The 27,714-nt window shown below is 40.2% G+C and overlaps 1 protein-coding gene and 1 pseudogene across 2 annotated transcripts; one reads left to right on the forward strand and one right to left on the reverse strand.

Moving 5' to 3' along the window:
• Positions 1 to 438: 438 nt before the first annotated feature.
• LOC124276802 lies at positions 439 to 1,854 on the reverse strand. 2 transcript variants are annotated; one of them, XM_046712459.1, is made up of 3 exons: positions 1,699 to 1,854; positions 753 to 912; positions 439 to 519 (listed from the first exon to the last, which is right to left on the reverse strand). In XM_046712459.1, the coding sequence occupies exons 1-3, from the start codon at positions 1,708 to 1,710 to the stop codon at positions 449 to 451; spliced, it is 243 nt and encodes an 80-aa protein (XP_046568415.1). In that variant the 5' UTR covers positions 1,711 to 1,854; the 3' UTR covers positions 439 to 448. The 2 variants fall into 2 exon arrangements, with proteins under 2 accessions (XP_046568415.1, XP_046568414.1); XM_046712458.1 differs by lacking the exon at positions 1,699 to 1,854 and adding an exon at positions 1,101 to 1,347.
• LOC124276803 lies at positions 1,709 to 27,714 on the forward strand (annotated as a pseudogene).

The raw sequence follows: 27,714 nt of genomic DNA on the forward strand, positions 1-27,714 counted from the left end.
TGTCCTCAGTAGAAATGTCAATGTAGAGCTCTGTAAAGACACAACAAAATCTGACTTGCATAAACACACTCACAGTCAGGGTATTCAAAATATGATAGAATTTAGATATGGACAATATTTGCAACCATATTAATCAAAAAAGCAGTTAAAGAACATTGTATGCTTTGACATGACTATAGTTAATCCATCCCAAGATGGTGTTCTTTAACATCTTTTGCATGGTATGTACACAATGTACTCATAGGAAATATTTTTACATTATTCTACTTCTACAAGATCTATTTTGTGTATGTGATTGCAGTTTCATATGTTGAAATACCAAGTGTTCCTAACTGTGTGATGAAGTTCAAGTGATAAGTAAATGGAAGAAACTTTTACCTGTCAAGGAGGACAACTGGGATGACTGGCTCAGTCTGGCACTCACTTCGGCCAGTCATTGTAGTCGTTACTAGGGGCTGTTGACACCTGACTCTTCTTGACTGGCAGTTAAACGCTGATATCGAAGACGATATGACATACCTGGAAGAGTAAAGAATAAACTGTTACTGTCATCATGGAAAAGCATGGATGATTGTATCTTTTAAAACTGTCATTCAAATTGATTTGCTTACCAATAGCAGTATCATGAATAAATAAACATCTTAATAACATGTGATTTTACTACCACAACTGTTGGAAAAAGCACACACAATTTGAACCTTTAACTTAAGTTGTCATTATAATAAATTCAAAAATACAATGCAAGAACTCACTTGTCCTGTTTGTCCCAAATTTGGAACTTAGAAGCGTGGCACACTTCTGCCAAAATGATGTGGAAAGGTCTGAGGTTTGTTCAGCTTGCTTCTGAAGGACATTAATTTCTTCATCGCTCCATTTTGACTTGGTGGAGAGGCCATGTTCTGCCTGGGGTTTCTGCAAAGATATGCACCGAGCATGATGACGCTTGAGAATTCATGCACAAGAAATGCTGAAATCAATTAAATGTAAATAAATTACTGGTTTATCAGCTGATTAAATATGCACTTTCTTCACCATAAGATGTTCATAAGCTATTTTAATCACGATCAATTCACTGATATTAGCTAATTAGTATTACTTACCTTCATCTTACTCTTAGAATAAGGTGTATGACCTGTTGGAGACCCCCGAGGCCTTTTCTTGATATAGCCATGATCAGAAAGGCCTGGTGGTGCTGCTATAAACGATGGTGTCCGGTTTTCTTTGTCAGGTTTGCAATAATTGTGAAAAGACTGACAAAACATATTGATCAGTACTGCTGTCAAGTTTTTTGTACAACTGCACATGGCTGGGTGTACGTATCAAAACCTATCTGAAACAACGCGTACATTGGGCAAAACGGCGACATTAGTGTGCTGAAATTTTCTAAACTAAAGATTCTATCGATGTTTTATGGTTTTGGGTCGTTCTCTTCGATGTCTTATGAAACGATTTCGTGTCCAAACCGAGCTGACACGAAATATTAACTCAAATATTGCTGTTGAAATGGGGTGCGTGTCATTGTTTACATTTTGTGGGTGTGACGACGATTTTCGTGTCTCGAATCAGCTTAAATACTGCTTTCCTCCACCCCAAAAAATATGGACTTTCTTCTCGAAACTCATACATTGCAACTGTAGTAATGAAAATGCTATGAAAAATTCTAACCACCCGTTCTAGCGTTTCCCCATGTTAACGTACCTTGTCCGCCATGTTGGTTTTCCTTGTGTCCCGGCCGCCATGCTGTGGTTCTCAGACCACAATTATTTTCCTTCTTTGCTATCTACAGTGACATGCCAGTGCACCATAATTAATATCGGTCGTAGGCTGTTCTCCTGTTGCATGCTGACCAACCTGCCACTAGTCACTTAATCGGCAAAATATGAGCCTGGATCGACCATGTCGATTTTGCTGTATCCACTGTAAACAATGGTCACCGGAAATTACGAGCCGAAACACACTAGACAGCCTTGAACTTGGGGCTCAGTGTCGGAGCGTAGCGCAGGCGCAACGGACCCAGGGAACCAGGCTGTTGTCATCATGCCTTTAGTAGTTTTTGTGTGGTTTTCCATCGAGTGGCAAAACTAAGCGAGCAAACGAACTAAAGAAACACATAGAAGCAAATTTTCCGAACAGGAAAATTCATGTATGTAAGCGACCATAACAATGACGTTGAGAGAAATGCTGTTTACGCAGGTAAAGTGCATTGACATTTTCAAGAAATGTCATTCATTCTACTGAAATGAATACTGAAAATGGTTGTATTTAGCACTTTCAAAGACTAACCGTGAATATTTCTGTTGTGTGATTAATATGACAACACGTTGATATTGTGCTCACAGATTCCAGACGAGAGAAGGAAGTACGGGGCTCGCTAAAGTCAACAGCTCAGAGGTGGGTGCAAATAATATTTAATCATTTGACAAAAGCAGGGCGAGTTCATGTTGTGGCAGTTACAGGTGTTGCCTGTGCCATTTATGTGATAAATATGCCACAAAATAAATGTCCTTTCAATCAAATCAGGAATTATTTTTTGGAGTGGTGGGGGTAGCCTTGTGGTTAGAGTGTTCCTAGGTTTGATTCCCAACATGGGTACTGTAGTGTGGAAAGGTGAAGCAACATGAGAAGTATTTACTGTGATGTTTTATATATATTTTTAGTCACTAAATGTAGAAAAAAAAGAAGTGTCAGTCTCATTTTAATATACAGGATAAGTAAATTATTTTAATCTTAAGGAAAAGAGGGAATGTAGTGTACTGGTGATAATTAGTTGTGTCGCTAGTATGATCTGTGTGACCGGAAGCGCCATGGCGTGTATGGGTAGTCAGGAATAAAGTATGGGACTGTCAAGTCGTGTCTCTTATCTGTGCATGTGAGGAACCCTGCCCTGGCAAACACTACAGGTACAATGTGTCAAGCCCATTTCTGGTGTTCCTGTCGTGATATAGCTGGTATATGGCTAAATGCTGCGTAAAACTAAACTCAATTTTATCACAGCGTTATGGTATGATTGTTTTTCAATTGAATTAAACTTTATAAGAGGCATTTTGATTAGTTGTGTGTTTCAAGTTCACGAGCAAGCTTGAGCATGATGAGTGAGTGAGCTTGGTGAGAAATAATTCACTGGAAATTTGATAATGGTGTGTCAGCTTGATGTTGGAGGCTTGAAACCTGAAGTGAGGCAGGTTTCAGAATTTTATCCTTTCTGAAACCCATGAGCAAGGGTTTGGTGCTGAAAATCCTAAAAAATGTATTTGAGGCAAACCTGGATTTGAACCCTTGATCATAGGTTTCTGGTGCACTCAAGGGACGTAACTCTTGCAACAACCTTAGATGGGTGAATCAACTACCTCCCATAGTGATACGTCTAAGAGTGAGTGAGTGAGTGAGTTGGGTTTTACTCCGCTTTTAGCAATATTCCAGCAATATCACGGTGGGGAACACCATAAATGGGTTTCACACATTGTGCCATTAACCATAGGATACCCCACAGCCCAATAACGGGTATGGTGATGAAGAGGTCCATGGTATAGACATCATAATCATGATATACTGTTCACACTTTGCTAAGGATCAAATCATGGATTCAACAGAAAACTATGATGTGGGGTCAAATTTGGTTTAAATATGTAGGCTTATTGTAAGCAAGGATCCTAGGTTTCAGTATGTCATTGTATCTTGTGGGTTCCAAACCTTCTATTAACACGTTGTGTCCTTGTCGATGACTCGTTCCATTATTTGCAAAATGGTTGCCATGAAAACCATTTTTATGGTTACTCATGTATCGAAAGTGCATAAGGTTAGATTAAAGTGACTATTTGCCTAAAGAGGGGTTACCATATTGTCATTTATCCAGTTTTAAATGGATACAATTTCAAATTGTAAATCTGTGTTTAAGTAAAGTTGTGAATTTTTGTGATCCTTAGCAAAGTGTGAGTAGTATTATAGAGATATTCAGGGATGACACTTGTGATTCAGTCCAGACACATTTTTGTCTTTTCAGGTTACTGAACAAAGAAGATGTAGTCATTCTTGACTCCTTGAATTACATAAAAGGTAGGCTGAGACAGTCTGACAATCAGACAAAGAAAAGTCATATTCTGTTTTGGTGTTTTGAGATGATTTTTCCACTGGTTTCAATTATGGTATTTTAAGTTGTGTGTTTATGCATCAAGCAAGAATGAAAATAATTGAACCCACAAAAAGATGATCCTGACATACTAAAGGGACCTAACTCTTTCGTGTAGATTTTGATTATGGATGGTCAGAGGATTGGGTCACTTGTCCTTGTGAGATTTGTAGAATCCGCTGGCCATTCAGCATTTGCTTGTTTCTCTCACTTAACATGTTAAAATACATTGTGAGAAATGTTTCGATTTTGTTTGCCCAAGATGTTTTTTCTTGAATGTTGTTGTTTGATCTTTCAGGTTTCCGCTATGAGTTGTTCTGTGTAACAAAGGCCTGCCACACACCCCATTGTGTTGTAAGTGAAACGAAAACATGTTCAATTTCATAAATAACAATTGATGACACAACCAGGGCTCCAGATAATCTTTAAACACCAGGAGTACGTACTCCTTATGTTTTCAATATAGGAGTACTGGAAAAACGTAAGAGTACATTTAGAGTACTGAATGGAATTTAATGGAGTCCCAATAATCAATAGTAATCGTGTGTTTTCGACCTTTTATATATGTACAATGCCACAACATTGCTACTCGTGATTGTGTAAACAGGTCAATAAACAATAAAACAATACTTTTTCAAATAAAATACGTCTGAAAATGATTCTAAGACCATTACACCATTGCTGTGGTGCATATCTGCTACATTTTTCTAAAATATTTCCTACCGTATCAGTGCATATTTTTTTAGCCATTACATGCGGCTGATACAGCCCTTATCTGGAGCCCTGCACAACATTTTGAAAAAGGTTGTTGTTTGTTTGTTTGTTGCCTAGTGCTACTCAGCAATTTTCTAGCTGTATGATGGTTGTGTGTAAATAATGAGACCAGACAATCCAGTGATTAACATCATGAGCACTGAATTAAAAGGATTGGTTTGTTGTTTTGTTGTTTAATGCCACACTCAGCAATATTCGGCTGTCAGCAGTCTGTAAATAACCGAGTCTGGATCAGACAATCCAGTGATCAACAGCATGAGCATCGGTCTGCGCAATTGGGATAGTATAACATGTGTCAGTGAAATCAGCGAGCCTGACCACCCGATCCTGTTTGACACCTTTTATTAATTAAATATTTATAACATTGATCTGTTTGATTGGCATTTAGAAGTTGGTGACTAATAAGAAAGTAAGAAAGTTTATGGATAACAACTTCTTTATTATATATGATGCGACGTCTCGGTATGGGTTCTTATACCGTTGTCAAGCAAGAGTGAAGTACTACAGCACAGAACAGACTTATATACATGAACAGGGATTAAGTAATAACAACATGTAGGGACTGAATGAGGGGATTAACAATAACAACAAGGCACGGTGGCCCTCAATCAACAGAGACCAAGGATATCTCATCCCTTCTGCATACAATGATCTCATAAAACAACAGATTAGAGCACCTCAGCCATCATAATTAATCTCATCAGCATGTATATTTTGTTTTACCTCCACCACCTTTGGCTTCCTATTGTCACTACATTATTGCCACCGTGCCTTGTTGTTATTGTTAATCCCCTCATTCAGTCCTACATGTTGTTATTACTTAATCCTGTTCATGTATATAAGTCTGTTCTGTGCTGTAGTACTTCACTCTTGCTTGACAACGGTATAAGAATCCATACTGAAGCGTCAGCATCATATATAATAAAGAAGTTGTTATCCATAAACTTTCTTACTTTCTTATTTATAACATTATTCGTCATTTTATCACGTACATAGATAAAGAAATTCCTGCATTGAATCAGCGCATTGCAAAGTGTGAACTATACTTAACCATTTAATGTTTAATGGAGGATGTTGTGCCTTTGCATTATTCATCCTATCAATGGTGATCTTAAAATGTAAATGTCTGTGGCACGAGTCAATAGCTTAGTGCTGATATTAGTGGTGTTCCGATTAATTGAAATGTCGAAGACTGGTAGCAGTAACCAAGCGACCAAGCAATCGATCACATGTTCTCATAATCGAACATAAGCGATTTTGGAACTGCTGTTGTAGTCTTTGAAATACTTGACAATGGAACATATCATTAGAAGTTGTCAGGGCCTGAAAACGTGTTTAAAACTCACTTCACTAACTGAAAAGCCATGACTGAATATATTTTTGAAGCTCGGGAAGTTTATGTTCATGATATATTAGTCATCACTTTAAAGTAGCAAGTTGCATCATATTTTACATATCTGCAATAACGACCTGAATAGGAAAATCTGAAATATGGCTAACCAATTTTTTTTTGATGATTGTTTGTTGGTAATGAATCACTCATCAATTGTGAGATTTCAACCAATTCCCAACACTAGTTGATATGCATACATATATATTGTGTCAGTCATGAAGAGAAACAGAAGTTTCATAAAATTTAAAATTTCTTTCTTTGTTTCCTTCATGTAAATATGAGCAAAAAATAATTAGTAAAACCCATAAATGATGTTTCAAAGTACACATTACACATCACGTGTCTATAGGGAAAGCTAGCAAATATTTATTTTGTATTGAATTATTTAGCATTAATTTTCATTTTGTTATTCCCACCAATGCATTGTTGAGATAATGAAGGCATACAAATTGACCAGCGGTGTCGGGTGGTCAGACTCACTGACTTGGCTGATACAGGTCAATGTGTTTCTTTTGGTTGTTGAATGCTCATGATGTAGCTCATTGGTTTGTCCTGTCCAAAATTGATTATTTACTTACCTACATTTGTACTATTGCTGGGTGTGATCTGTTCTGTTTGATTGGCATTAGCTGAGTCGCGGCAGAAAAACCCCCAATAAAATCCCAAAACTTTACAGTAGTATCTATATTTCTTCACATCATGTCAAATTTGGGATTAGGGTAGCCTAGTGGTTAAAGCGTTTGCTCGTCGCGAATACCGGTTTTGATTCCCACATGGGTACAATGTGTGAAGCCCATTTCTGGTGTCCCCTGCGTGATATTGCTGAAATATGGTTAAAAGCGGTAAAAACTGAACTAACTCACTCACTCATGTCAAATTTAACAGAAAATGTACCAATGGTTCTGCAACATAAAAACAGAGTTGTTATTCATCCTACATGTTGTTGAGAGTCAAAATCTAAATAAGATTCATTTTCAGATATTCTGTGATATCAGTTCGGATCGTGCGTCAGAGTTCAATCTGCAGAGGAATGAGCCAGACAGATACACCCAGGAAATGTGAGTCTCCTTGATTCTTACACTGTTAAAATTGACCTTCAGTAACCCAGGTTTGTCGTATCTGGAGAGGCGACTAATGGGATCGGGTGACTTGGCTGACACATGCCATCTTTTAGTATCCCTCTTGCGTATATTGATGTTCATGTCATTGATCACTGGATTGTCTGGTCCAGACTTAATTATTTACAGACACCTGCCATATAGATGGAATATTGCTGAGTGCGGCGTTAAACAACAGACCAACTCATCAGTGTAATCAAACCTTTCATGGTTAGTGGTGTCAGTAAATATTGTACACAAATCAAATCATTTGTGTTACCCAGATTTTTTATTTTATCAGCCTGCCATGATATAAATGGTATATTAAATATTGAGACCAACAAAAGCCAACAGATCACACACACACACACACATGTTTTGTATATAGATCAAATGCCAATGTCTGAAGTGATTGTGTAAAGTCATGCAGGAAGCATAGGTACTGAAAGTTCCATTGGTCCTGAGGGGTAGTGGGGTAGCTTAGTGGTTAAAGTGTTCACCCATCATAAAGACCTTTGTTCGATTCCCTATGGGGGTTCAATGTGAAACCCATTTTTCGGGAACACCAGAAATGCTTGTATTTAAAAGCTGGTGATGAATGTATCATGTCTTGATGGGCAGGTGATGAATGTATCATGTCTCGATGGTCAGGTGATGGATGTATCATGTCTTGATGGGCGGGTGATGAATGTATCATGTCTTGATGGTGTGTTCCAGCTTTGATGGGCTGGTGATGAATGTATCATGTCTTGATGGGCAGGTGATGAATGTATCATGTCTTGATGGGCTGGTGATGAATGTATCATGTCTTGATGGGCAGGTGATGAATGTATCATGTCTTGATGGTGTGTTCCAGCTTTGATGGGCAGGTGATGAATGTATCATGTCTTGATGGTGTGTTCCAGCTTTGATGGACTGGTGATGAATGTATCAACGTCTTGATGGGCAGGTGATGAATGTATCATGTCTTGATGGGCAGGTGATGAATGTATCATGTCTTGATGGGCTGTTGGTGATGAATGTATCATGTCTTGATGGGCGGGTGATGAATGTATCATGTCTTGATGGGCAGGTGATGAATGTATCATGTCTTGATGGGCTGGTGATGAATGTATCATGTCTTGATGGGCAGGTGATGAATGTATCATGTCTTGATGGTGTGTTCCAGCTTTGATGGGCAGGTGATGAATGTATCATGTCTTGATGGGCGGGTGATGAATGTATCATGTCTTGATGGTGTGTTCCAGCTTTGATGGGCAGGTGATGAATGTATCATGTCTTGATGGGCTGGTGATGAATGTATCATGTCTTGATGGTGTGTTCAGCTTTGATGGGCTGGTGATGAATGTATCATGTCTTGATGGGCGAATTGATGAATGTATCATGTCTTGATGGGCGGAGTGATGAATGTATCATGTCTTGATGGTGTGTTCCAGCTTTGATGGGCAGGTGATGAATGTATCATGTCTTGATGGTGTGTTCCAGCTTTGATGGGCTGGTGATAGATGAATGTATCATGTCTTGATGGGCTGGTGATGAATGTATCATGTCTTGATGGTGTGTTCCAGCTTTCATGGGCTGGTGATGAATGTATCATGTCTTGATGGGGCAGGTGATGAATGTATCATGTCTTGATGGGCAGGTGATGAATGTATCATGTCTTGATGGGCAGGTGATGAATGTATCGCGTCTTGATGGTGTGTTCCAGCTTTGATGGGCAGGTGATGAATGTATCATGTCTTGATGGGCGGGTGATGGAATGTATCATGTCTTGATGTTGTGTTCAGCTTTGATGGGCTGGTGATGAATGTATCATGTCTTGATGGGCTGGTGATGAATGTATCATGTCTTGATGGGCAGGTGATGAATGTATCATGTCTTGATGGTGTGTTCCAGCTTTGATGGGCTGGTGATGAATGTATCATGTCTTGATGGTGTGTTCCAGCTTTGATGGGCTGGTGATGAATGTATCATGTCTTGATGGGCAGGTGATAGATGTATCATGTCTTGATGGTGTGTTCCAGCTTTGATGGGCTGGTGATGAATGTATCGTCTTGATGGGCAGGTGATGAATGTATCATGTCTTGATGGGCTGGTGATGAGATGTATCATGTCTTGATGGTGTGTTCCAGCTTTGATGGGCGGGTGATGAATGTATCATGTCTTGATGGGCAGGTGATAGATGTATCATGTCTTGATGGGCTGGTGATGAATGTATCATGTCTTGATGTTGTGTTCCAGCTTTGATGGGCTGGTGATGAATGTATCATGTCTTGATGGGCGAATTGATGAATGTATCATGTCTTGATGTTGTGTTCCAGCTTTGATGGGCTGGTGATGAATGTATCATGTCTTGATGGGCGAGGTGATGAATGTATCATGTCTTGATGTTGTGTTCCAGCTTTGATGGGACAGTGATGAATATATCATAATCTTGATGGGCAGGTGATGAATGTATCATGTCTTGATGGGCAGGTGATGAATGTATCATGTCTTGATGGGCAGGTGATGAATGTATCATGTCTTGATGGGCAGGTGATGAATATCATGTCTTGATGGGCAGGTGATGAATGTATCATGTCTTGATGGTGTGTTCCAGCTTTGATGGGCTGGTGATGAATGTATCATGTCTTGATGGTGTGTTCCAGCTTTGATGGGCTGGTGATGAATGTATCATGTCTTGATGGGCAGGTGATGAATGTATCATGTCTTGATGGGCAGGTGATGAATGTATCATGTCTTGATGGGCAGGTGATGAATGTATCATGTCTTGATGGGCGGGTGATGAATGTATCATGTCTTGATGGGCAGGTGATGAATGTATCATGTCTTGATGGGCTGGTGATGAATGTATCATGTCTTGATGGTGTGTTCAGCTTTGATGGGCAACAGTGATGAATGTATCATGTCTTGATGGGCAGGTGATGAATGTATCATGTCTTGATGGGCGGGTGATGAATGTATCATGTCTTGATGGGCAGGTGATGAATGTATCATGTCTTGATGGGCAGGTGATGAATGTATCATGTCTTGATGGGCAGGTGATGAATGTATCATGTCTTGATGGGCAGGTGATGAATGTATCATGTCTTGATGGGCTGGTGATGAATGTATCATGTCTTGATGGTGTGTTCCAGCTTTGATGGGCTGGTGATGAATGTATCATGTCTTGATGGTGTGTTCCAGCTTTGATGGGCTGGTGATGAATGTATCATGTCTTGATGGGCAGGTGATGAATGTATCATGTCTTGATGGGCAGGTGATGAATGTATCATGTCTTGATGGGCAGGTGATGAATGTATCATGTCTTGATGGGCTGGTGATGAATGTATCATGTCTTGATGGGCTGGTGATGAATGTATCATGTCTTGATGGTGTGTTCCAGCTTTGATGGGCTGGTGATGAATGTATCATGTCTTGATGGGCTGGTGATGAATGTATCATGTCTTGATGGTGTGTTACAGCTTTGATGGGCTGGTGATGAATGTATCATGTCTTGATGGGCAGGTGATGAATGTATCATGTCTTGATGGTGTGTTCCAGCTTTGATGGGCAGGTGATGAATGTATCATGTCTTGATGGGCAGGTGATGAATGTATCATGTCTTGATGGGCTGGTGATGAATGTATCATGTCTTGATGTTGTGTTCCAGCTTTGATGGGCTGGTGATGAATGTATCATGTCTTGATGGGCAGGTGATGAATGTATCATGTCTTGATGTTGTGTTCCAGCTTTGATGGGCTGGTGATGAATGTATCATGTCTTGATGGGCTGGTGATGAATGTATCATGTCTTGATGTTGTGTTCCAGCTTTGATGGGCTGGTGATGAATGTATCATGTCTTGATGGGCGGTGATGAATGTATCATGTCTTGATGGGCAGGTGATGAATGTATCATGTCTTGATGGGCAGGTGATGAATGTATCATGTCTTGATGGGCAGGTGATGAATGTATCATGTCTTGATGGGCAGGTGATGAATGTATCATGTTTTGATGGGCAGGTGATGAATGTATCATGTCTTGATGGTGTGTTCCAGCTTTGATGGGCTGGTGATGAATGTATCATGTCTTGATGGTGTGTTCCAGCTTTGATGGGCTGGTGATGAATGTATCATGTCTTGATGGGCAGGTGATGAATGTATCATGTCTTGATGTTGTGTTCCAGCTTTGATGGGCTGGTGATGAATGTATCATGTCTTGATGGGCAGGTGATGAATGTATCATGTCTTGATGGGCAGGTGATGAATGTATCATGTCTTGATGGGCAGGTGATGAATGTATCATGTCTTGATGGGCAGGGTGATGAATGTATCATGTCTTGATGGGCAGGTGATGAATGTATCATGTCTTGATGGTGTGTTCCAGCTTTGATGGGCTGGTGATGAATGTATCATGTCTTGATGGTGTGTTCCAGCCTTTGATGGGCTTGTGATGAATGTATCATGTCTTGATGGGCAGGTGATGAATGTATCATGTCTTGATGGGCAGGTGATGAATGTATCATGTCTTGATGGGCAGGTGATGAATGTATCATGTCTTGATGGGCAGGTGATGAATGTATCATGTCTTGATGGGCAGGTGATGAATGTATCATGTCTTGATGGGCAGGTGATGAAATGTATCATGTCTTGATGGGCTGGTGATGAATGTATCATGTCTTGATGGTGTGTTCCAGCTTTGATGGGCTGGTGATGAATGTATCATGTCTTGATGGTGTGTTCCAGCTTTGATGGGCTGGTGATGAATGTATCATGTCTTGATGGGCAGGTGATGAATGTATCATGTCTTGATGGGCAGGTGATGAATGTATCATGTCTTGATGGGCAGGTGATGAATGTATCATGTCTTGATGGGCTGGTGATGAAATGTATCATGTAAATTGATGGGCTGGTGATGAATGTATCATGTCTTGATGGTGTGTTCCAGCTTTGATGGGCTGGTGATGAATGTATCATGTCTTGATGGGCTGGTGATGAATGTATCATGTCTTGATGGTGTGTTCCAGCTTTGATGGGCTGGTGATGAATGTATCATGTCTTGATGGGCAGGTGATGAATGTATCATGTCTTGATGGGCAGGTGATGAATGTATCATGTCTTGATGGGCAGGTGATGAATGTATCATCGCCCTTGATGGTGTGTTCCAGCTTTGATGGGCAGGTGATGAATGTATCATGTCTTGATGGGCAGGTGATGAATGTATCATGTCTTGATGTTGTGTTCCAGCTTTGATGGGCTGGTGATGAAATGTATCATGTCTTGATGGGCTGGTGATGAATGTATCATGTCTTGATGGGCAGGTGATGAATGTATCATGTCTTGATGGTGTGTTCCAGCTTTGATGGGCTGGTGATGAATGTATCATGTCTTGATGGTGTGTTCCAGCTTTGATGGGGCTGGTGATGAAATGTATCACGTCTTGATGGGCAGGTGATGAATGTATCATGTCTTGATGGTGTGTTCCAGCTTTGATGGGCTGGTGATGAATGTATCCGTCTTGATGGGCAGGTGATGAATGTATCATGTCTTGATGGGCAGGTGATGAATGTATCATGTCTTGATGGTGTGTTCCAGCTTTGATGGGCAGGTGATGAATGTATCATGTCTTGATGGGCAGGTGATGAATGTATCATGTCTTGATGGGCTGGTGATGAATGTATCATGTCTTGATGTTGTGTTCCAGCTTTGATGGGCTGGTGATGAATGTATCATGTCTTGATGGGCAGGTGATGAATGTATCACGTCTTGATGGTGTGTTCAGCTTTGATGGGCTGGTGATGAATGTATCATGTCTTGATGGGCAGGTGATGAATGTATCATGTCTTGATGTTGTGTTCCAGCTTTGATGGGCTGGTGATGAATCGCATCATGTCTTGATGGGCAGGAGTGATGGTGTATCATGTCTTGATGGGCAGGTGATGAATGTATCATGTCTTGATGGGCAGGTGATGAATGTATCATGTCTTGATGGGCAGGTGATGAATGTATCATGTCTTGATGGGCAGGTGATGAATGTATCATGTCTTGATGGGCAGGTGATGAATGTATCATGTCTTGATGGTGTGTTCCAGCTTTGATGGGATGGTGATGAATGTATCATGTCTTGATGGTGTGTTCCAGCTTTGATGGGCTGGTGATGAATGTATCATGTCTTGATGGGCAGGTGATGAATGTATCATGTCTTGATGTTGTGTTCCAGCTTTGATGGGCTGGTGATGAATGTATCATGTCTTGATGGGCAGGTGATGAATGTATCATGTCTTGATGGGCAGGTGATGAATGTATCATGTCTTGATGGGCAGGTGATGAATGTATCATGTCTTGATGGGCAGGTGATGAATGTATCATGTCTTGATGGGCTGGTGATGAATGTATCATGTCTTGATGGGCAGGTGATGAATGTATCATGTCTTGATGGTGTGTTCCAGCTTTGATGGACTGGTGATGAATGTATCATGTCTTGATGGGCAGGTGATGAATGTATCATGTCTTGATGGTGTGTTCCAGCTTTGATGGGCGGAGGTGATGAATGTATCATGTCTTGATGGGCAGGTGATGAATGTATCATATCTTGATGGGCAGGTGATGAATGTATCATGTCTTGATGGTGTGTTCCAGCTTTGATGGGCTGGTGATGAATGTATCACGTCTTGATGGGCAGGTGATGAATGTATCATGTCTTGATGGGCTGGTGATGAATGTATCATGTCTTGATGGTGTGTTCCAGCTTTGATGGGCTGGTGATGAATGTATCATGTCTTGATGGGCAGGTGATGAATGTATCATGTCTTGATGGTGTGTTCCAGCTTTGATGGGCTGGTGATGAAATTATCATGTCTTGATGGGCAGGTGATGAATGTATCATGTCTTGATGGGCAGGTGATGAATGTATCATGTCTTGATGGTGTGTTCCAGCTTTGATGGGATGGTGATGAATGTATCATGTCTTGATGGGCAGTGATGAATGTATCATGTCTTGATGGTGTGTTCCAGCTTTGATGGGCTGGTGATGAATGTATCATGTCTTGATGGGCTGGTGATGAATGTATCATGTCTTGATGGGCAGGTGATGAATGTATCATGTCTTGATGGTGTGTTCCAGCTTTGATGGACTGGTGATGAATGTATCATGTCTTGATGGGCTGGTGATGAATGTATCATGTCTTGATGGGCAGGTGATGAATGTATCATGTCTTGATGTTGTGTTCCAGCTTTGATGGACTGGTGATGAATGTATCATGTCTTGATGGGCAGGTGATGAATGTATCATGTCTTGATGGTGTGTTCCAGCTTTGATGGGCTGGTGATGAATGTATCATGTCTTGATGGGCAGGTGATGAATGTATCATGTCTTGATGGGCTGGTGATGAATGTATCATGTCTTGATGGTGTGTTCCAGCTTTGATGGACTGGTGATGAAATGTATCATGTCTTGATGGGCTGGTGATGAATGTATCATGTCTTGATGGGCAGGTGATGAATGTATCATGTCTTGATGGGCTGGTGATGAATGTATCATGTCTTGATGTTGTGTTCCAGCTTTGATGGGCTGGTGATGAATGTATCATGTCTTGATGGGCAGGTGATGAATGTATCATGTCTTGATGGGCTGGTGATGAATGTATCATGTCTTGATGGTGTGTTCCGTTTTGATGGGCTGGTGATGAATGTATCATGTCTTGATGGGCAGGTGATGAATGTATCATGTCTTGATGGGCTGGTGATGAATGTATCATGTCTTGATGGTGTGTTCCAGCTTTGATGGGCTGGTGATGAATGTATCATGTCTTGATGGGCTGGTGATGAATGTATCATGTCTTGATGTTGTGTTCCAGCTTTGATGGACTGGGTGATGAATGTATCATGTCTTGATGGGCTGGTGATGAATGTATCATGTCTTGATGGGCAGGTGATGAATGTATCATGTCTTGATGGTGTGTTCCAGCTTTGATGGGCTGGTGATGAATGTATCATGTCTTGATGGGCAGGTGATGAATGTATCATGTCTTGATGGGCTGGTGATGAATGTATCATGTCTTGATGGGCTGGTGATGAATGTATCATGTCTTGATGGTGCTTTCCAGCTTTGATGGGCTGGTGATGAATGTATCATGTCTTGATGGGCAGGTGATGAATGTATCATGTCTTGATGGTGTGTTCCAGCTTTGATGGGCTGGTGATGAATGTATCATGTCTTGATGGGCAGGTGATGAATGTATCATGTCTTGATGTTCAGGTGATGAATGTATCATGTCTTGATGGTGTGTTCCAGCTTTGATGGACTGGTGATGAATGTATCATGTCTTGATGGGCTGGTGATGAATGTATCATGTCTTGATGGGCTGGTGATGAATGTATCATGTCTTGATGGGCTGGTGATGACTGTATCATGTCTTGATGGTGTGTTCCAGCTTTGATGGACTGGTGATGAATGTATCATGTCTTGATGGGCTGGTGATGAATGTATCATGTCTTGATGGGCAGGTGATGAATGTATCATGTCTTGATGGGCAGGTGATGAATGTATCATGTCTTGATGGTGTGTTCCAGCTTTGATGGGCTGGTGATGAATGTATCATGTCTTGATGGGCTGGTGATGAATGTATCATGTCTTGATGGGCAGGTGATGAATGTATCATGTCTTGATGGGCAGGTGATGAATGTATCATGTGTTGATGGGCTGGTGATGAATGTATCATGTCTTGATGGTGTGTTCCAGCTTTGATGGGCTGTTGATGAATGTATCATGTCTTGATGGGCAGGTGATGAATGTATCATGTCTTGATGGGCTGGTGATGAATGTATCATGTCTTGATGGGCTGGTGATGAATGTATCATGTCTTGATGGTGCTTTCCAGCTTTGATGGGCTGGTGATGAATGTATCATGTCTTGATGGGCAGGTGATGAATGTATCATGTCTTGATGGTGTGTTCCAGCTTTGATGGGCTGGTGATGAATGTATCATGTCTTGATGGGCAGGTGATGATTGTATCATGTCTTGATGGGCTGGTGATGAATGTATCATGTCTTGATGGGCAGGGTGATGAATGTATCATGTCTTGATGGGCAGGTGATGAATGTATCATGTCTTGATGGGCAGGTGATGAATGTATCATGTCTTGATGGGCTGGTGATGAATGTATCATATCTTGATGGGCGGGTGATGAATGTATCATGTCTTGATGGTGTGTTCCAGCTTTGATGGGCTGGTGATGAATGTATCATGTCTTGATGGGCAGGTGATGAATGTATCATGTCTTGATGGTGTGTTCCAGCTTTGATGGGCAGGTGATGAATGTATCATGTCTTGATGGGCAGGTGATGAATGTATCATGTCTTGATGGGCAGGTGATGAATGTATCATGTCTTGATGGTGCTTTCCAGCTTTGATGGGCAGGTGATGAATGTATCATGTCTTGATGGGCTGGTGATGAATGTATCATGTCTTGATGGTGTGTTCCAGCTTTGATGGGCTGGTGATGAATGTATCATGTCTTGATGGGCAGGTGATGAATGTATCATGTCTTGATGGTGCTTTCCAGCTTTGATGGGCAGGTGATGAATGTATCATGTCTTGATGGGCTGGTGATGAATGTATCATGTCTTGATGGGCAGGTGATGAATGTATCATGTCTTGATGGGCGGAGGTGATGAATGTATCATGTCTTGATGGGCAGGTGATGAATGTATCATGTCTTGATGGGCAGGTGATGAATGTATCATGTCTTGATGGTGTGTTCCAGCTTTGATGGGCTGGTGATGAATGTATCATGTCTTGATGGGCAGGTGATGAATGTATCATGTCTTGATGGGCAGGTGATGAATGTATCATGTCTTGATGGTGTGTTCCAGCTTTGATGGGCTGGTGATGAATGTATCATGTCTTGATGGTGTGTTCCAGCTTTGATGGGCTGGTGATGAATGTATCATGTCTTGATGGGCTGGTGATGAATGTATCATGTCTTGATGGGCAGGTGATGAATGTATCATGTCTTGATGGTGTGTTCCAGCTTTGATGGGCTGGTTATGAATGTATCATGTCTTGATGGTGTGTTCCAGCTTTGATGGGCTGGTGATGAATGTATCATGTCTTGATGGGCTGGTGATGAATGTATCATGTCTTGATGGGCAGGTGATGAATGTATCATGTCTTGATGGTGTGTTCCAGCTTTGATGGGCTGGTGATGAATGTATCATGTCTTGATGGGCTGGTGATGAATGTATCATGTCTTGATGGGCAGGTGATAGATGTATCATGTCTTGATGGGCTGGTGATGAATGTATCATGTCTTGATGGGCAGGTGATGAATGTATCATGTCTTGATGGTGTGTTCCAGCTTTGATGGGCTGGTGATGAATGTATCATGTCTTGATGGGCAGGTGATGAATGTATCATGTCTTGATGGTGTGTTCCAGCTTTGATGGGCAGGTGATGAATGTATCATGTCTTGATGGGCTGGTGATGAATGTATCATGTCTTGATGGGCAGGTGATGAATGTATCATGTCTTGATGGGCAGGTGATGAATGTATCATGTCTTGATGGGCAGGTGATGAATGTATCATGTCTTGATGGGCAGGTGATGAATGTATCATGTCTTGATGGTGTGTTCCCAGCTTTGATGGGCTGGTGATGAATGTATCATGTCTTGATGGGCAGGTGATGAATGTATCATGTCTTGATGGGCAGGTGATGAATGTATCACGTCTTGATGGTGTGTTCCAGCTTTGATGGACTGGTGATGAGGTTTGAGTCCCCAACCCTAGTACGAGATGGGACACTCCTCTGTTTGTTGTCCAGGTGGATGATGACCTCCCAGGTGACCAGATCTGCCAGGCTGTTTGACCGGAAGCCTCCACCCCAAATCAGTCAACACAGTCGATGCGTTGCCATGGCATTCTCAGACTGACAATAATGATTATTGGCTGGCTTTATTCACAGTATCAAGGACATTGCTATAAGCATCCCTGACCAAATCTAGACCAACAGGGCTCCGATAAATGGGCCGTATCGGCGTATGTACAGATAAAAAATATGCATGATAGGGTAGGAAATAATTTAGAAAATGTAGCAGATATGCACCACAGCAATGGTGTACGGTCTTAGAATCATTTTCAGACGAACTTATCTGGAAAAGTATTGTATTTTTGTTTATTGACATGTTTAGACAAGAGTAGCAATGTTGTGGTGCATATATGAAACGAAACACAAGATTACTGATACTCCATTAATTCCATTCAGTACTCCTATATTGAAAACATAAGGAGTACGTACTCCTGATGTTGAAAAATTATATGGAGCCCTGTAGACCAATCTTTAAAAAGCTTTATAAATATGACCACGTACGACCGATAATCTACATGAGCGTCATGACTTTGTGTGCTGGCCATTAGGTGCCTGACTCTGAGGGTGTGAGTTCGAATCCCGGATGGGGCTCCACCCAACAAAAGTACAAGAATTTGTACTTTACTAAGAAAGAGCAATCCCAAGTATAGCATGTTATGTCATGTTTTTCTTACGAAAATTACTGAAAACATTAGTATACAACCAATATCTTACTGCCTAGTAACTGGACTTTTGAGTTGCATTCATCTTATTTTCTTCATCCTTCACCTGATGAAGGAGCAAGCATACAGTCCGAAACGTCGTGTTATTCACAATAAAGAAGTTGACATCCATAAATCTTGCTTTTCTTATGCAATCCACTTCTAAAGGCCTTCAAAGATTTGTTCAGTATATTCTCATTGTCTGTTGTTACATTTTAACATACTGACTCTGAGCAGTTTTATGTCAGCTGTAAAAAGAAAATTAATTAATTGTTAGCTGCTGGTTAAGATGTTTAATGCCTATTTCTGTTTGTCTAAGGTCTAACGTAGGTCACACATGATATTTTCACATGACACTTTCCATCTTATTGCGAGATTCTCAGTAAATATTTGAGGCAGTCGGCTAGCCTAGTGATTAAAGACTCAGTCGTCATGCTGAAGACCCAGGTTCGATTCCCCACATTGGTACAATGTGTGAAGCCCATTTCTGGTGTCCCCCGCCGTGATATTGCTGGAATATTGCTAAAAGCGGCGTAAACCCATACTCGCTCACTCCTTTATCATTTGGGGTGGTGGGGTAGCCTAGTGGTTAAAGCGTTGGTTCGTCACACCGATTCCCCACATTGGTACAATGTGTGGAGTCCACTTTCTGGTGTTTAAATCCGATTTCATCTGCAGTAACCCATGCTTGTTGTAAGAGGAGACTAACGGGGTCAGGTGGTCAGGCTTGCTGACTTGCTGTTGGTCACTGGATTGTCTGGTCCAGACTCGATTATTTACAGACCGCTGCCATATATTGCTGGAATATTGCTAAAAGCGATGTAAAACCATACTCACTCACTAGGGGTGAAACGGTATACCGCAGTATTAGTAGAACCGCGGTATTTTGCCTTTGGTTAGGTATACCGTAATGCAATCCAAAACTTATGTATTTTTCGGGTTTCGTTGCCGTCATTTTATTAATCATTTTAAACTTTTTCTAAACTGTCTACAGATCAAATCATCTGGTCACAATCTTTGCAATTTTTGCTTGATGGCCGCTATTTTCCTGGGAGTAAGTTGAGATCGCCTCAAGTTGTCTACTTGCAAAGTCAAGCAAGACAGAAACTGCAGATACCAGATCAGTAGCTATAGCTGGGTTCTGTTTCTTTTTCAGTTATTTCAAATTAGACGAACAATGAGAAACATCGTAATAACTTATAAAGTCAACATTATCATAAAGACACGCCATCAGCCGAGTACTTACGATGTTTGCTGTGATGCAACACACCGCGTTATAAGCTGGGTAAACACTGCCATCCAAAGCGTATGATGTCAGAAACCTCAATTATTAAAGCGATCTTCCTCGATTTCATTTTATTTGATTAAATTTTTCCCATTTTCATTCATTAAAACTGTTTACAATAACATCGAGAAGCGTGTGTGAAATGGCATCCCCTCAATCTATATGCGTACCACTTCCGCTTACTTTGTTCATAAGGGTCCGCTTTTAGCCCCGCGTTAGCACCAATTTCCCACACTATTTTCAGCACTCACGAACAGATTACCGCCCGTCATCCACAGACCCCAAGACCACGTTATTGACTCATTGAAGTCATATTTCACAATTAATTACCAACATTTTGTTTTCACGATCAAAGTGGCAGATAGCGCTGGGAAGTCAGTGGTGATTTGTCAAACTGTCTCATACGTAAAATGTATCCAGCTCGTTACCCAAAGTGCTGAACCTAGTATGTTAATTGGTAGGTGGGGTAGCCTAGTGGTTAAAAGCGTTGGCTATTCCGTCACCGAAGACCAGCGTTGAATCCCCACATGGGTACAATGTTTGAAGCCCATTTCTGGTGTCCCCCGCCGTGATGTTGCTGGAATATTGCTAAAAGCGGCGTAAAACCAAACTCAGTCAGTCAGTAGTATGTTAATTTTTATGTTAAGTATGTTGGCAGAAAACATGCATAATACTAATGCCATAGCGATATATATTATCTCTGTTCAAATAACTACTTGAGATATGAATTATTATGGTAATGGAATAGACATCCTTTGATGTTATATTTTCATATCATTTTTAACTGAATCACCGGTAGACTGGAGCAAAACATGAGTACACAGCTGATTGTTATATCTGGCTTAGTTGAATAACAGGAGGGCAACTGAATTATCATGTAGAGTGACAGAGGCCCAGATAAGCTGCGTATCCGGGTAAAATATGCATAGAAAATTTCAAATTACGCATTGAAAAATAATTGTTGCGTACCAATTACGCATTTAAAATGTTAGATGTGCAAAAAGTTTAAAACAAATGCGTACGGAACATATTTATAAAAATCGCTTGCGTAATGAAAAGACATCCATTGCTATCAAGTTGTACTGTTAGTATATAGGATGAGTGATTTGTTATGAAATCATTTCCATTATATTTAAGTTGGTGTTGATTAGGTATGACATAAGGCAGAACATACCTGCTTAGTAAACTTACTTACTACTTAGGTGAGTAAAATGACTGAAATACGCAGCATATGTTGAAAGCAGTGGGTAGCGGAAATGAAATACCCACTCAACATTCATAATACCCACTCCAAAAGAATACAGTGGGTACAGTACCCACATGAGCTAAATCTTATCTGGAGCTCTGGGTGATGTTTTAATTTGATTGCAGGTTTCCTATACACATATTTATTTTCATTTACAAAGTTTGTTTTAACTCACGACAATACGATATAGTTTTGACTGGGCACAAGACACGAAATATCAGTTCTATTATGTCCATGGAAAATACATTTTTACTTGGCCTATATTCCGGGTAATGTATAACGTAGGTGTCTCATAACTCGGGGGCCATCCATAGACCGGAGTTAAGACGAGGGATGACTGTAAGTATGGATCCGGTGGCTTTCCCTTCACACTTATGTTTGTTTGTTGTTGCTGCAATCTCATTACAAGCTATATCAGAACAATGAACATTTAACGATCAATAAAAAGAGAAAGCAGTATTCTCAAGCTAAAACGTATTTGTTTCAGAAAGGAGAAATACATTTCCGAGTGAAATTTAAAAGATATTTTGAATGAATCTGAAAACTGAATAAAACAAAATTCTAAAATGTGCCAAGATAGCAGTACTATGTAGCAGTTCTTCCCAGGGACTGTGGAAAATCTCTATTGTTTAACTGACTGAAACGAGGGATAGACAATGATTTAGAGCAAGGACAATGATCTGTCACACAAACTGTAACTGTCTTATGACAACTGTGTTGAGTTAATTTGTTCAATTTATTTATCTGTGATATGTCATCAACAGAGTCACATTCGACAGGATCTGATTTGTGTATTGTTTTTTTGGTGTGTTTATTTTAAACATGAAAAATTTCTGGGACATACTGGTGATTTCACAGCAGTAAATGCTGATGTGATTTTAGTGACTTTAATCATACTTGGCTACTTGCTATTTTGCCACACAGTTTTGAGCTTCAAAGGTTCCAATGATACTTTAGTTCTTCTATCTTGTCATGAAATGACAGTTTTGTTCATTCAAAAATAACTAAGATTATGATTATTTTTCCCATGTTATTCAACAATGTAAGTTTTGGCTCTTGTCAATTTTTCTGCATTATGATCTTATCTCATATACCGAACTGAAGCGGACCGAACCGAAGGCCTTGTACCATAATCGTGCTGTACCATACCGTGCGTGGTAAGGCGTGCCGTTTCACCTATCACTCACTCACTCCAGTAATTATTTGTGCTAGGCTAGGCGGAGACTTGCTGGTGTACAACTTGTTAATGCACCACACTTGAGCAGAGTTGTCTCCCCTGTCATGCCAGGATGCTATATTTGTGGGTTTGAATCTCTGATGTTTATCCCTGTTTGTCAGGACCAGGGGCATGTTGAAAACTTAATAATATTCTGAGTTTAGTTCCCCCACCCCATTTCTTGTGCTTGCTGCCATGATGATAATGGACAACATGATGTTAATATCGGTGTAGAAGCAAGCTCATGAAAGTCCAGACATTGGTAACCCTCCATCCCTCACACAAATGCGCACTCATTCCTTGCGTGCAAATATGCATGCATCATCACACCTCCCTCCCCAAGGATTATCACTAATGCATGTATGGCTTCTAGTTTCCAGACATTTACATCCTTTGGGCATGCTGAAAACAAAGCAAACCTGGTACTGGGTTTGAATCCTATGTTTTTGGGTTGTCCAACTGTACTGGTAATTTTGCAAAGTGTTTCATGTCTTAGAAGTGGCCTTCACACGGCAAACTTAAGTTTGACAACACATGTTGTTAGAATTTTAAAAGTTATCAAACTCATGTTTTCCTTGTCAAACACATGTTGTCAAGCTTTCATGTCATTTGAACGATGCCATTTTGTAGGTCGAGTTGATCATACCGGTAAAACTTCATGTGACAAGTTAAGTTGATTACTTGAATGGTTGTTTCTGAACAACACGGGGTTTGACAATTGTTCACACATTAAACTTCGAGTTTGACAACACCAAAAGGTTGATGGAATAGTTGGTGAGAATAGAGGACCGACCCTGTTATCAACATCAGTTTGACAACTCTGAAATTGGTGGTGAGTTGTTGGAATGTTCACACTCTCAAAGTGAAGGCCGCTTAAGACATGAAACACTTTGCAATAATAACCAGTACAGTTGGACAAACCTATAAACATAGATTACAAACCCACCATCAGGTTTCCTAGGTTTTTAGCATGTCCAGGTTGGATATGGTGCTGACAAACCTATATTCAAACTCAGACTTTCATCCAGCATCTACCCGTGAAGATCCGGGTTAGAATTGATCTTCAGTAACCCATGCTTGTCGTAAGAGGCGGCTAACGGGATCAAGTGGTCAGGCTCGGTTGGTTGACACATGTCATCGTATTCCAATTGCGTAGATCGATGCTCGTGCTGTTGATCACTGGATTGTCTAATTCAGACTCAATTATTTACAGACCGCCGCCTTATAGCTGGAATATTGCTGAGTGCGGCGTAAACTAAACTCACTCACTCATCCAGCATCATACTGAGATACTGAGATGTAACTAAAAATACTGTTCTAGGATTTAACTAAAAATACTGTTCTAGGATTTAACTAAAAATACTGTTCTAGGATGTAACTAAAAATACTGTCCTAGGATTTAACTAAAAATACTGTTCTAGGATTTAACTAAAAATACTGTTCTAGGATGTAACTAAAATACTGTTCTAGGATTTAACTAAAATACTGTTCTAGGATGTAACTAAAAATACTGTTCTAGGATGTAACTAAAATACTGTTCTAGGATGTAACTAAAATACTGTTCTAGGATGTAACTAAAAATACTGTTCTAGGATTTAACTAAAAATACTGTTCTAGGATTTAACTTAAATACTGTTCTAGGATGTAACTAAAATACTGTTCTAGGATGTAACTAAAAATACTGTTCTAGGATTTAACTAAAAATACTGTTCTAGGATTTAACTAAAAATACTGTTCTAGGATTTAACTAAAATACTGTTCTAGGATGTAACTAAAAATACTGTTCTAGGATTTAACTAAAAATACTGTTCTAGGATTTAACTAAAATACTGTTCTAGGATTTAACTAAAATACTGTTCTAGGATTTAACTAAAAATACTGTTCTAGGATTTAACTAAAATACTGTTCTAGGATGTAACTAAAATACTGTTCTAGGATGTAACTAAAATACTGTTCTAGGATGTAACTAAAATACTGTTCTAGGATTTAACTAAAATACTGTTCTAGGATGTAACTAAAAATACTGTTCTAGGATTTAACTAAAAATACTGTTCTAGGATGTAACTAAAAATACTGTTCTAGGATTTAACTAAAATACTGTTCTAGGATTTAACTAAAATACTGTTCTAGGATGTAACTAAAAATACTGTTCTAGGATTTAACTAAAAATACTGTTCTAGGATGTAACTAAAAATACTGTTCTAGGATTTAACTAAAATACTGTTCTAGGATGTAACTAAAAATACTGTTCTAGGATTTAACTAAAAATACTGTTCTAGGATGTAACTAAAAATACTGTTCTAGGATTTAACTAAAAATACTGTTCTAGGATTTAACTAAAATACTGTTCTAGGATGTAACTAAAAATACTGTTCCAGGATTTAACTAAAAATACTGTTCTAGGATTTACCTTGAGTGGGGACTATGGTCAATAAATTTTACAGGTCCTTGCTGGTAATATGAGGGTTCTGTAAAGTACTGAAATGGTGTAGTGTACTGTACGTTGAGGTAATTACTTCAGACCCTGGAGGGGCAGAGGGGTAGCCTAGTGCTTCCCCACATGGGTACAATGTGTGAAGCCCACTTCTGGTGTACCCCGGCCTGATATTGCTGGAATATTGCTAAAAGTGGCATAAAACCATGCTCACTTACTCTGCCCCCGAAATGAATCCGTAGTCACAACTGATGGGTGAAATAATGCACACAGATAACCACTCTTGATAAGATATGCTGTAGGTTCGCCCTAAGTATTCTTGTGCTTTTATCCGGATGCTGTAATTTGGGTTTTCATCGTCCATTCTCTACATTTGTGCATCACGTAAAAATCCTGCTGTTTTAGGTGACGTTTAACCAAATTCAAACACTCACTCACTCACTATTACAGCAACCTCTCTCCTCCACCAACTTCCTGTACGAGATGGACCGCATCACCCAGGAGACACTTACTGTGAGTAACCATGGCAACACAAAATATCACAGAACAAAACATGAAGAGGCATCTTTTATTGAGTAACTTCGCCTGAAGTAGTATTGTGACATTACTGAAGTTGTAGCAAATATCTTTTTTTTTCTCTTTATGAATGGAAAATAAAGAATGTCACTGAATATGGATTGTACTTAGCGATAATGATATTAATTAAAAGAAAAAAGCTAAAGAAATAAGATTAATAATTATTATTATCAAATTTAGCTTGTGGTAAAATGGTTATTGTCATGAACCTTTATTTCAAGACTTATGAAATTGTCTTACTTATGAAATTTGGGCATTCTTTTCATTTTCAATGTTTATATATGGAATAGCTTACCAGAGAAAATTTGACTCGCTTTTGTCTTGGGGCTAGTGGCTGCTTTCTTGGATTTTGTTACCATAATGTATTGATAACAGGAAGATATTTCCCACTTGGGGATTAATTGAAAGTTCCTCACTTTCAGGCGGTAATGGAAGCACAGAAGATGGGTCTGCCTGGAGACAAGATTACCATTCCAGGAGCCACAGAGAAAGTATCCTTATTGTACATCATCAAGATTTGGGGCGGCGGGGTAGCCTAGTGGTTAAAGCGTTCGCTCGTCGCGCTGAAGACCCGGGTTCGAATCCCCATTTCTGGTCTCCCCTGCCATGATGTTGCTGGAATATTGCTAAAAGCGGCGTAAAACCAAACTCAGTCAGTCAGTCAGTCATCAAGATTTATTTCAGATGTTGATGTGGAATGTTTAATGCCACACTCTACAATATTTCTGCTGCCTGACTGTGGCTTGTAATCTGTTCCTTGTTGAATAACACCACTACCAGCAATATTCATGCTCAATGACAGTAAATATCTATGTATATATCAATCTGTACATAGTCTAGCCTGGACCAGACAGTCCAATCCAGCCATTGACGTCCTGAGAACATATGTAATTATAGCCCGTGAAGATCCTGGTTAGAATTGGTCTTCATCAACGAACTGTTTGGGGGGTCCTCGTCACTTCCGGTATATTTTAGTCGAAAATGCGTGTAACGAACTATGGCTGTAACGAACGAAAATAAGCGGTCCCTCTGAGTTCGTTTTAACAATAGGCAACTGTTTGTTGACGAAAATATACACATCACTAACACAGCCTTTCTTTTGAATTTACCCGTGAAGGTCCGGGTTAGAATGTACCTTTAGTAGCCCATGCTTGTCGTAAGAGGTGACTAACGGGATCGCTGACTTGGTTGACACATGTCATAGGTTCCCAATTGTGTAGATCGATGCTCATGCTGTCGAACACAGGATTGTCTGGTCAAGATTTGATTAAACCGCCTCCACGGTGTAGTGGTTAGAGAGTCCACCCGGAGAGGGTAAGGTCGCGGGTTTGATCCCCGACCGCGTCATACCAAAAGACGTTAAAATATGGTACTTGTTGGTCCCTGCCTGGCGCTTGGCATTAATGGGTACAACAAGGACTGGTTTGCTTGGAGTCAGTATAATGTGTCTGAGTGGGGTATTCATGCTTTACTGTGGCATGGTATCTCAGTGGGCTAGCACTATAAAACCAGCTTCAGTCTGGGCTAGTACAAGCAGCCGCACATACACATACACACGCATGCACATTGTCATATTCTCAAGCACGACCTAAAACCCAATTTCACCTCACCTTACCAGATTCGATTATTTACAGACTTCACCATATAGCTGGAATGTTGCTGTGTGAGACATTTAACAACAAACAAAATTTAATACAGGCTGTGGTAAATATTAATTTATTCAATATCAGTTTTAAAGTGAGAATGTCTCTCCAGAAGTCCCGTTGTTTGATTTCCTTAAGAAGGCCAGATGGAGCTAACAAGAGCGATAACTCTGTCGAGTTACATAGGCAAGCGTCGTCAGTTCATCACATACACCAAGATGCACCCAGTCGAGGATACCGCGCGACTAGCGAACATGTTCGTCCAATACCTCAACAACAGTCTGAGGTGACCCCAGCTGTCTTCATTAACATCCTGCTTTCTGTATTTTTATTTGTAAATATAATTTGTAAATAAAATGTATTTTAGAAAATTAAAA

This window comes from Haliotis rubra, unplaced genomic scaffold, assembly GCF_003918875.1.
Source record: "Haliotis rubra isolate DU_JTF1 unplaced genomic scaffold, ASM391887v1 Scf2130, whole genome shotgun sequence".
Taxonomy (NCBI): domain Eukaryota; kingdom Metazoa; phylum Mollusca; class Gastropoda; order Lepetellida; family Haliotidae; genus Haliotis; species Haliotis rubra.